The sequence below is a fragment of the Helianthus annuus genome, chromosome 10 (assembly GCF_002127325.2).
Source record: "Helianthus annuus cultivar XRQ/B chromosome 10, HanXRQr2.0-SUNRISE, whole genome shotgun sequence".
Taxonomy (NCBI): Eukaryota; Viridiplantae; Streptophyta; class Magnoliopsida; order Asterales; family Asteraceae; genus Helianthus; species Helianthus annuus.
In genome coordinates, this window is record NC_035442.2 from 26,145,230 (window position 1) to 26,158,051 (window position 12,822).

At 36.4% G+C, this 12,822-nt stretch overlaps 1 protein-coding gene across 1 annotated transcript; it reads right to left on the reverse strand.

The window, feature by feature from the left end:
* Window positions 1-2,084: 2,084 nt before the first annotated feature.
* Window positions 2,085-4,927, reverse strand: LOC110884281 (galactinol synthase 2). Its single transcript, XM_022131983.2, has 3 exons — window positions 4,447-4,927; window positions 3,331-3,651; window positions 2,085-2,597 (listed from the first exon to the last, which is right to left on the reverse strand). Exons 1-3 carry the CDS (start codon window positions 4,759-4,761, stop codon window positions 2,232-2,234), a joined length of 1,002 nt encoding a protein of 333 aa, XP_021987675.1. The 5' UTR covers window positions 4,762-4,927; the 3' UTR covers window positions 2,085-2,231.
* Window positions 4,928-12,822: the final 7,895 nt, after the last annotated feature.

Sequence of the window (12,822 nt, forward strand, 5' to 3'; positions counted from 1 at the left end):
TTGACCGTTTATTTTTGTACCGTTAATTTAAAAAAAAACCATAAAAAATCTATATATACTTTACAATTTTTAACCATTTCACCCACACCAAAACACAAACACATATCACGCATTCTACAATTTTTATACCATTTCACAAATGGATTTTCCTACGGATTCGACGTTCCGATGGACAGGGATAGTGATACCTAATCGTCTTCCGACAATGAGACGCTTAAATATTTCATGTCGGTGTAAAACGATCTTGAAGGAAGTTCGAACCGCCCACAGAAGAAAATGGTGGATCGTGATCGGGTGCATGCCAACCAAGTGTTAACGAACGATTATTTTGTGGAGAATCCGGTATACAATGCTGAAACCTTTAGAGATCGTTTTCGTTTACCAAAAGAATTATTTTTAAAGATTGTTTGAGACATCGAAGCAACTGAAGCATGGTTTCAAGAAAGTTACGACACGAGGGGCAAACCAAGTTTCATGCCGATACAAAAATGCACGTCCGCCATTCGCCAACTACTGACAAGTAACCCTCCCGGTCAATGGATGAATACCTAACTATGTTGGACAGAACTTCGTGTGAATGTCTGCAATTTTTTTGTAACTCGATCATTAAATTGTATGGTAAAGAGTTTTTACGTAAACCGACGAGACACGACATGAGGCTAGATGGCATTTTCCTGGGATGCTCGGTAGCATCGATTATACACATATCGAGTGGAGAATTGTCCAAGAGAGTTGCGAGGGGCATATGTTAGGGGTGACGTCAAAAGACCAACCATCATACTTGAAGCGGTGGCGTCGAATGATTTATTGTTTTGGCATTCATATTTTGGTGTCCCAGGTTCAAACAACGATATGTTTTGCTCACGTCGCCGTTGTTCCAAACCGTATACCGCACCCTTATGTCCATTCTATGTTAATGGACGATATTACAGACGAGGCTTTCTTCTTGTAGATGGTATCTACCCATCATGGTGTGTTTTTGTGAAAGCTCCTTCGTTTCCTGTCGAGGTTAAAGAAAAGGCGTTCAAAAAGTTACAAGAATCGGCAAGAAAAGATGTTGAGAGGGCTTTAGAGGTTTCAAAGGGTAGATGGGGCATTCTAAGCCGACCAGTTCGTGCGATAAACAAGAAATCGATACATGGCATAGTATATGCATGTATCATATTGCACAATATGTTAATCAAACAAGACGGACATGCAATATCTCCAGATTGGGGGCCGGATCCTCCTACACAAGTTCACGTTCCCAAAAATATCCAACAACAGTTGCGTGATGAAGAAACCCACTTTCGGTTGAGATACGATTTAATCAAACTAGTAAGTTCTTTAGGTTTGGAATTTACTAATTCGGACGAGGAGTAGAGTTTCTTTATGTATGTTTTTTTAATTGTAGTCTAAAATATTGAATTAGTATGTTTTAATTTAAATGAAATTTGTAGTTTATAATTTATAATCTTAGTGTGTTATTGTTAATTTATAATTTAAAAAAATAAAAAATAAAAAAAAGTTGTGAGTGATGGAATTTGTAGAAATGATGACCATTTCCATTAAAAAAAGATTATGAGGGTGAAGGGGGCACCCCCTAATGAGGTGAGAGGAAATTTTTTTTAACCCAATCATAAGTTGCCATGTCATTTCCCCTCTATAACTTTCCTCTTGTCCAAAAACGTACGGGGTGCACCCCTCTTAGGGGAATTGTTTTTTTATTCAAAAAAAAAATTTGATTGGTTGTTACAAGCTATGGGCCCCACCATCAACTCTCTTCTTGTGCGGTGACTAGTCCCCCAACCACCTCCACGATTTGGCTACCCGCATGGATGGCGGCACCCATCCCGCACGGCAAACATGGTTCCCGCATCATTTCCCCGAGGGTGCTGTCGACACCCTGAGTGATGGAATAATGATTGATGATATGACAGAACTTAATTGAATGTTGTAAGTTATGGAATTTTTGCAAGTGATAACCACCCCTACCCCTAAATGTTCTCATCACATTAATAAACTTTTATGTGATGATCATAAACTTCCCAAAACAAGAAACTCAAATCTTTTTACTTCGCTACCAATTACATCGATCCACGAACTAAAAAAGAGAACATCTACTTCACATATATATATATATTTGGAAGATTACACGATGGAATCCACAAGAAGTCGAATGAACCCACCTCCAAACAAAGTCAAAACCGTACAATATAACACACCAAAAACAAACTATGCCCGATGTTCCCTTAAGCAGCCGAGGGTGCACAAACAACCACTTTCGGGTCGGTAAATGCCGATGGTAGAACCATTTCGCCATTGTTTCCAGCAGCTGTCACATGAACCGCCATGTTACCATTAGGATTCTTGTAATCCAAAGATTTGTCGTTGTATATATCCCACCATTTCTTCACAAGCATCTTTATGTCTTCCCTTTGCATATTCTCTTCTTTACCGGTATATCGCCATGGCTTCGATCCTGCGGCACAGTAATGAACAACTTTAACTTGTTCAAGATCCACATTTTCCGGATGCCGCCATAGCATTGCAAGAACAAGATTGTATATCAAAGGAAGTGGCTTGTAAATATCCTTGAAATATAAGTTCAGAAAATCCTGCCAAATTTACATCCACAAAAAAGATTAAATTTCTGAAACAATGACAAATAGATCAGAATAATTATCATTAGTTACTTTAAGTTGCTGTAAAAGAAGTAATCTTGATCATTTTTCACTTTTAAGTTACTGTAGTAGAAGTAATCTTGCCATATGGACGAGATAAGCCACCCCTTAGCTATTAAGTTCAGCTCGAACTAAACGGCCTAAAAGTAAGTTTGTTTTAATAAACGATCCAAGTCCAAGCGAAGCTTATCATGCTGGAGCCGGCTCGAAAGCCTATTTATATATTTTAACACACACACACACTTATTATTATACATAATATTATGATAAGCATAAGTGAATAATATATTTACAACTAAAAAACAAATAACTAGTTGCATCACGTTTCACAACTATGTGGCCAAGATTGTTCTTTTAGCTTCTTTTATTTCACCTATTTGTATTGTATCTCTTATTTTATTCAAATATATCGTATGTTAATCTATCCTTCTATAATTCTTAAACCTTTATTATTATTTAGTTGATGTTTTTAACTTAATTGTATTATATTTGTATAAAAACTATATTTAAGTATATATAAATTAATTATAAATTTACATAAATTAATTAATAATTAATAAACAAACCGACTTGGAGCATAGTCAAGCGAGCGAGGGTTTGGCTAGTCTTGTTTACACCCGGACGGTGACCTTACTTTACTTTTGTTTGTTTTAGGCTTGTTAATTACCTGTTCGGCAAAAGGAGTGGGAGGGGTGACCCTGAGGGTGCTCAGCAAATCACGGCAGGTGTCGATACTGGGTTCAAACACAAACATGCCCGCGTTAAAGAAAAGCGACGGTTTCGGCCCCATCTCTGCCGGCCACTTGACTTTCTCCGGCGACTGTTGGCAATACCCGATCTTATACTGTGGCGTATGACTCCATGTCTTCTCGCAAAAACAGTCCATAACGGCATAGAAGTAGCCGTCCGGCAAGTCAAACAGGTGGTCAATGTTATCAAACACCTGAATGTCCCCGTCAAGGTATATCATCTTCTCATACTCCACAAACTGTATTTTAGTTTTTAAACAATCAGTATATAATAATACTTAAAAAACAAACCTTCATGAAAAATCAAATTATTCTTTTCCAATTTCAATTTTCATTTTTATCTTTATACTACGTATAATATAAGTTTTTTATCCGTTAGTCGAGTTCAAGGGATCATGCATAATGTTATGAGCCTGAGATCAATGATGCAGTTTTTAAAAAAACTTGGTTTTCCTATTAAAAAGACGTAACGGTGCACCTTGTTGCCCGTTTGCCATCTATCAGGATGTAAATTTATAACACGATTAATTAACGTTACCAATAGTACAAAAACTCCTCAAAAAAAAATTTACTAATTTGTTTTTCTTCGATAACCTGTGTTTGTTAGGTTTTCTTTCTCGACATCCTGTTATATTTTTTTTTTGTTGCAAACAAGGTTGCGTTCGATATATAGACTTTTTTTGGTATAGTAGGTTACATCAAGTGTTGATTTCGTAACAGTACCGTAACAAAAAGAAACCAATACTAATACTGACCGAACAATATCGATATTAGCATCGCTATTGATTTTCAAAGCCGGTACATCCTTATTAGTTTTTTATGGACATGACTTTCCATGTTGGGTTATTTTTTATTATTAAAATGGATCATCCACATGGATAATGAATGAATCCAATAGCGGATCATTCATTTAGATAATTAGATCTTATTTGTTAAATAAAAAACAATAAATTAAAACGAACATATTCCACGTGTAAAACAAAACGGCACGTATAAACCCTAGAACATGACACGTGGATATTATAGTATCATACCTCCCAAATACGTAGCTTGGAGTAATTAATGACATAATACGCCATCGCAAACTGCGTTTCACTTTCCGGCGGATAAACCGGTTCAATCTCTCTCACAACACACCCTTGAGCCTCCAGAATCCGTCGGTGCTCCACCGGAACATCGGGAAGAACCGCTACAACAAGCGGGTATTTGGAGTTAACCTTACGTAAACCTTTAGCCAAACCAACAACCCCTTTAACATAATCACCATCTCCAGCTAAAAACGTGACGTAAGCCCTCTTTTTGGGACCCGAATCCGGTATCTTGTTAAGATCGGATGCAGCCGGAGCCATTGTTGAAGATCAGACAAATTATTACAGAAGTTTGAGAGATCTTGTGAGTTGTGAGCGTTAATTAATTGGAGTGTGATTTAAGTTGAAGGTGGTGGTTATATAGACTGTTTAAGTTAAGTGAGTGGTTGTGATCGGGTTACACGTGGCAGTGGGTGTGATCGGACGGTGGGGAGAAGGTTTCCATGAAGGTACTAGAGTGACGGAGGTGTAGTGGAATATAGAGGTGTTTGGAACAGGCTAGAAGCTACTCGAGTAAGAGGAGGTTGTATTTTATGAGTATCTAGTGCAAACCCTACTTAATAATTATTTGTTTATGTCACAATCATTTCCTAAATTTTATGTTTATTTAATTAATAGTTTTCAACATGTGTTCAATTTTTTTTATTATTTAATTACTTTATGTTAAAAATTTTATGTTTATTTAATTAATACTTTTCAACATGTTTCAAATTTTTTTTATTATTTAATTACTTTATATGTTTTTATAGAATATAATATTAAATTTTAACTTTGAGTAAATTATTTTTTGAGTTCTTGTGTTTTAGTGATTTTAACCATTTGAGTTCAAAATAAAAAAAATTAACGTCCTAAGTCTCTAACAGTTCATTTTATAATGTTTTGAGTCCAATTTTGTTCATTTTATAACGTTTTGAGACCAGTTTTATTAAAAAAAGTTTGGACTTAAAAGGTTAAAATTTGGACTCAAAAGAACTTAAATGGTTATAGAAAAAGCGTTTAGAGACTTAAAACGTTAAACTTTTTGATTTTAAACTCAAATGGTTAAAACTACTAAAACATAAGAAGTCAAAAAAAATAATTACTCTTTTACTTTTTATTTTAACAAGATTGAGAGGACAAGGATTCATTTTACTCATATTTTTTGTTGGTGTATTTGGAAATCGCGGAATAATTTTGTTTTTAATAAATCCCAAGCCTTCATGGAGAAAATTATTGAAGATATTAGGGTGGAGGGAGTGGTCATCAAATAGTGAGTGTTTGCTATTTTATAGCTAATAATATCATTTCATGTCATGTCAGATGTAACAACTCTCACCAAAAGTATTATTTATTAATTTATTTTGTCCAAAAGAAAACCCTAATTGAGACCAACAAGTAATCCTGAATAAACCCTAAAATTTTCAGAACAGTCAGAATCAGGATCAGAGCCCCTAAAACTCAGGGGGGGTAAAACCTAGTTAGTAATATCCACACAGTTTGCTGTCTAAATCGAAATTTAACGTTCCGTCGACTCAGCTAGGCTACAAACATACGGGGCTACCCTATTGTAGGGTGGCACCCCTCGCGCCACGCGACGGCCCCTCACGCCACGCGAGGGAGCCATTTTTCCAGTATAAATGGTAGGCTGTGGCACTTGCAATTCTGTGTTGGTTCGACGTTAAAATTTGATTCATGCACTGAGATATCGTCCAAATACTACAGAAACACACACAATCTCGAATTTCTGCCGCGATAACAGGGTAATAACTCGATCGCTCCTACGATTCAATGTCCGATCGATTTAAACTATCCGATGAATGTTTAAGTGCTGCTCAAATTAGGGTTTATACTTTGTCATTCGTCGTTAATTCGATGGATGTTTAAGTATTGCACTTTGTCATTTGTCGTGAAGGTTTTAATCTCGTGAGTTATCGTAAATGTTGTATTAGTTACTAACCTAGTTCGTGTGTATCATTGCTTAAATTAGGTTAATAGGCTTATCATTAGGCTAAACTCTGCCCGTATAAATCTGCAATGTGAGTCATTCTCTTTTTAGCAATTGTTTACAATACCTCAAATTATTTTCAAAGGTTATAATTACAGGGATTAAGTCGTGGTTATCTTAATCACTGGCTAGTGGGGTATTGTGCACATCATTAATTTCTCACGGGTTAGGCTAATAAATCCTCACCGTGATAAACGTCATTACTTGGGGAAGGACCCAATAGTGGTATGACCATCGTTAACAAGTGACAAAGTGCCAGATAAAAATAAGATAGAAGCCATTGTAATCACTCTTATGCTGTAATTTATAACTATGTGTCATTTTATCAAAATGAATGATTCACTCAGTATTTCCCCGCTGACAAAAATATTTTTAAAACATGTTTCAGGCGACCTGCTGTAAATCAAGGAAAACGTGCTACTGAGCAATGACAAGCTTGAAGAGGTGGCTCAGTTAAAATAAATAAACATGTTTTAATAAATAAGGGAATTTCCTAGTAAAATTCCTCTATTGTAAATTACGGGGTTTATCCCTAATTATGAAATAAAATAATCGGGCATTTGAAGTTTAAAAGATCTTGTTTAAAATCTTCCGCTGTCGCATCAATTAAATACCACGGGTTCCTGTCCCGCGACTCCTGACCGGGTCAAACCGGGGCTGGGGCCGTGACATCAAGTCGCCACTCTATTTCTTATTTTACACTCAGTCACTGGCAATGATCAAACACATGAATAGTGGTAAAGAATTTTAAAAAAATATGATTGGTTGAAAGGGATTGAGGCCCATCATTCACCCTTACTCTCCCACCTTTCTCTTCTTCACCAAGTCGGTGAGTAGTCACCACCCACACCACCTCTCTCCTACTCCCCCAACACCACTCAATCACCGACAATGGTTTCCCAATCGGTAAACCTCGCTCCACTCACCGAGACCACTCCCTCCACCCTTAAAGCAATTAGCTTTCTCTGGATGAAAAACATTTTCTTAAATATGGATGTCAGTTGGTTTTGGTGGTGTTAATTTGATGTCGATTGATGTGTTTTATTTTTTACTGTTACTTTTCTTTGATTTGGTAGTTCTCTTGTTTGGGTCTTAGCTTCTTACTGACCCTGTTGAATGTCGTTCAAAAAAATGAAAGTTAAGATTATAGTAATTTTATGTTCAAAGGAATCAGAAGTAAAAACGTTACGGTTTGCTGAACATAATTATACAATCATATAATTATTTACACTTAGCTATTTATATGTTAATAAAAATATTATTTGAAAGTATAATCAACGATAAAACGTAATTATATAATTATTTTTAGTCACTTATTGTTACCTTAAATGATAAAAAGTAATTATTATTATTATTATTATTATTATTATTATTATTATTATTATTATTATTATTATTATAACAATTCCCGTATTTAGGTGCACTAACTATGTGAAATATAACACCCCTCTTGCGCATATAATGTATATATGTGTGGGCGCTCAGGGGGCAAAATTGAAAGTGCACTAATTTTAACGTTATTTTACTAATTTCGTAAAAATAACGTTAAAAGATGGGGATGGTTAATCATGCATCATGTGATGACATTGATAGCCGAAAGACAAGGGGGTACATGCACTAATCGGCCTTTGTCTTAATTGTTGCGTGTTTTGTGCCTTATGTTAAAGGCTTGATGCAAAACTACTATCGAGCCGGGGTTCTCACTGGAAGTTGTAACACCCCAAATTTCAAATGTTATATTATAATATTATATGTATGATGCCTTAATAGTAAGTGTGATTGTTTGATGTGAACAAATTTAATTAAGTGGAAGCTAGCCTATTTAATACTTAGATATTAAAGTCACATGTATTAAAAATAGTAGGGGCTGAAAATATTACCCAGTAAATAAATAAGTTTACAATAAACCTTAGTATATTTTAAATTTTCAGTTGTCCTTTGTATTAAATTAGTCACACGGTATACAATAATACTTGAATGTTTATCTGTGAAATTTTATTATAAAATTTTAACTTAGCATTTTGTGTGCATTTTGCATATATGCTAAACAGCATGAATGAGTTATCTGAAGCCCTAGAGAATCTCAATCTCTATCCTGTAAAAGTGGAAGTTTCTAGCGACTTTACCGGCTACTTTGCCGATGTGGAGGAACCTATGGAATTTCAAGCTCCACCTCCGGAGAAACCAAAGCCTAAGAAAAGGAGAAGATTTGTAGGCTGGAGACGTGTACGCAGGAGGAAACCAGCAACTAGGAAAGTTCCCAAAATAGAGAATCCCATGTATAAAGGAAAAGGGATCGAGATGGGGGAAGGTTCTAGGCCAACAGAAATAGAAATTGGGGAAAGTTCTAAGCAAACTGAAGAATTACCATTACAGGAAGAATTAGATCGTCTACTGGCAAGCTGTGATATCATTAGACCTATCAACACTAACCTCTACCCTTATCCTGCTGAAACCCAACTTCCAATAAACTTAGAACCAGCTATTCCAGACCCTCTGATCCACACCCAACCTTTAGGAGAAATGGACGAGTGGTGGACCAACGACTGGCAGTTTCAAAACCTTCTTAATAACCCTTATACATTTTTCCCTCAGTTCGACCCAGAACCTGCACCAAACCCACCAATGAGTAATGAAAACCTAGCTGAACTCCGCCATTTTGGCGAGGAGCTGATAGGTGCAGGGAATAGGATCCGGGAGATGGGAGAACAAATCTCCTGGAAGTACGACGAGAGGGAACGTCACTTCTAAAATGCCAGCTAAAAAGGGATAGTGTGTTTGGGAGGTTGTATTTGTATAATAACAATATTAATAAAAATATAACTCTGTAAAATAACTTAAAAATAAAACTTTTGTAAGATAACAGTGTGTACGGATGCATAATATAATATATAAAAACGAAAGTCGAGAAATCGACAATTTTGGCTATACGTATGTTGTAAAAAAATTTGTGTGATTATGTGCAATTATTTTGTTATATTTAATTATTAATTATTGCATGCTAATTATTTATATAAATTAATTATCAGATGGCAAACGCTAGTAATGAACCAGTTAACGAAGTTAACCAATCAGAGCAAAATCAGGAAGGTCAATTTATGACTAGGCAAGATATCGAGAATATCGTTGCTCAGGGGATAGTCAATGCTATTCCAGCAATCCTGGCTGCTGCCCAGAAACCTGTTGAAACTCAAAAAATTATTCCTAGTAAACGTACTCCAGAAGATAACTTCAGTAATAGTGTAAACGGAGGCGGCAACCATACTAATCAAGATAATGATCCACGACAGGCCCCACTCCTTAAGAAAATGAAAGTTGCAACGCCTGGTTGCACTTACAAATAATTTCTTGCGTGTAAACCAGCAGAATTTGCAGGCAATGAAGGGGCAACTGCGACAATGCGTTGGTTGGAGAAAACCGAAGCAGTAATTATGATAAGTAAATGTGCTGAAGAAGGCAAGGTTATGTATGCGTCACATCTTTTTAAAGAAGGGGCGCTAGAATGGTGGAACACGGTACTTCAAGCCAAAGGAAGAAATATGGCCTATGCCATGGATTGGGAAGAATTTAAGCAGCTAATGGAAAGAAAATTGTGTCCCGAATATGAAAAGGAACAAATGGCAAATAAAGTCCTGAACCATCGGATGATAGGTGTAGACTGTCGAGGATATACTTCGAGATTCTTCGAATATGCGAGAGTGGTACCAACCCTGGCTTCGCCAGAGCCGGTGCTTATTTCCCGTTATATTTGGGGATTGATTGGCGAAATCCATAATATCGTTAAAGTTGCGAGACCTCACACTATTGATGATGCGGTAGAATTAGCTAACACCTTAACTGACGAACTAGTACGCACAAGTGAAGAAAATCGGAAAAAGGAAGTAGCCCAAAAGATTATCCAAGGATTTCGTGTGGGTAACCGTCATAATTTTCGGAAAAAGGGAATTTGGCAATCTTCCACTGTTCCATTTTGCAATGCCTGTAAAAGGAAGCATTTTGGAAGATGCAAGGGGTATTGCAATTTCTGTAAAATTCCAGGGCATCAAGAAGAAGATTGCAGGAAGAAGAAAGCCATGGTCTGCTATAATTGTGGAGAGGCTGGACATCTTAGACCAGACTGCCCAAAATTGGTCAAACCAGCAGACAACAAAACCAAGACGGCCGACGGAGCTACTAAGAAGAATGCCAGAGCATTCCAGCTGACCACCCAAGAAGCAGAACTTATTCCAGATGTGATAGTTGGTACGTTCCTAGTGCACAACGTGTATGCAAAAGTATTATTTGACTCTGATGCAAACCAAAGTTTTATAAATACTTCATTCTGTCAAGCTCTTAATCTACCTTTAACCAACCTTAGGCAGATTTTTACAGTCAAAATGGCAGATGGAAATTCTGTTAATATAGATAAGGTTCTACGAGAAGGAATGATAGAACTCGTAGGTCATAAATTTTCTGCAAACCTGTTACCTATGAATTTAGCCGGATTCGATGTTGTGTTAGGAATGGATTGGTTAGTAGCCAACCATACTAGAATTCTCTGTGATAAAGTTTCCATAGAAATCCATACATCCACAGGAGAAGTAATTTCAATTACAGGAGATAAACCTCGAATGCCACTGAAATTCATTTCAGTAATAAAGTTGGCCAGTTATTCAAGAAAACAAGAAGTAGTGTATATGATTTCGGTAATCATTAACACGAAAAGTAAGGAACTTAAGGAAATCCCAGTAGTCTCCAAATACCCCGATGTATTCCCATAAGAACTACCTGGATTACCACCCGACAGGGAAGTAGAATTTAGAATTCATCTAATTCCTGGAACTACACCTGTAGCTAAAGCACCTTACCGGTTAGCACCCACTGAAATGCTAGAATTGAAAAAGCAGTTAGATGAATTGCTAAGTAAAGGATTCATACAACCTAGTTCATCCTCGTGGGGAGCACCAGTGTTGTTTGTGAAAAAGAAAGATGGGTCAATGAGAATGTGTATTGATTATAGGGAATTGAATAAGATTACAATTAAGAATCGATACCCATTACCTAGGATTGATGATCTTTTTGATCAACTCTAGGGAGCTAGGTATTTTTCTAAAATAGAATTACGCTCCGGATACCATCAGTTGAAAGTACAAGAAGAAGACATACCTAAAACTGCTTTCAAAACTAGGTATGGTCATTATGAGTTTACAGTCATGCCCTTCGGACTAACGAATGCACCTGCAGCATTCATGGACATGATGAATCGGATCTGTAAACCATATTTGGATAAATTTGTAATTGTCTTCATCGACGATATATTTATTTATTCCAAAAGTCAAGACGAGCATTGTGAGCACCTGCATGCACTTTTAACTTTGTAAAGAAAGGAGAAACTTTACGCCAAGTTCTCGAAGTGTGAATTCTGGCTCCAGGAGGTGCAATTTTTAGGACACATGGTGAATCACGAAGGTATTCACGTAGATCCCTTTAAAATAGAAGCAATCATCAAATGGAAGGCACCGCAATCAGCTACGGAAGTTAGAAGTTTTCTAGGGTTAACTGGATATTATAGGCGATTCATTAAAGATTTTTCTAAGATAGCCGTGCTATTAGCTAAGCTAACCTGTAAAGCAATTAAGTTTGAATGGGGACTTAAGCAAGAAGAGGCTTTTAGGATTTTAAAGCAAAAGTTAACAAATGCTCCAATTCTAGCCTTGCCAGAAGGAACGGAAGATTTTGAAGTATACTCTGAAGCTAGGATTAGGATGTGTGCTAATGCAACGCAAAAAGGTAATTGCGTATGCCTCAAGACAATTGAAGAAGCACGAGGAAAACTATACAACTCATGATCTTGAGTTAGGAGCCATAATATTTGCCCTTAAAATTTGGAGACATTATCTATATGGAAGTAAGTTTACTGTCTATACGGATCACAAGAGTTTAAGGTACATATTTGGGCAAAAAGAATTAAACATGAGGCAAAGAAGATGGATGGAAATCCTAAGTGACTACGACTGTGATATTCGTATATCATGAAGGAAAAGCAAATGTAGTCGCAGATGCCTTAAGTCGTAAGTATCATGAAAAACAACGACGAGTTCGTACTCTTAGATTAAATCTGCAGTTAGATTTAATGGAACAACTGAAGAAAGTTCAAGAAACAGCAATCGAAGACAATGCTGAAGGAATGAAAGGACGAATAAAAGAATTAGAGCAAGGAAGTGATAGAATTTGGAGATTCCATAAGAAAAGAATTTGGGTACCTAAACAGGAAAATTTAAGAGATAAGATTTTAGAGGAAGCTCATAAATCTAGGTATACCATACATCTAGGAAACAATAAAATGTACCATGATTTAA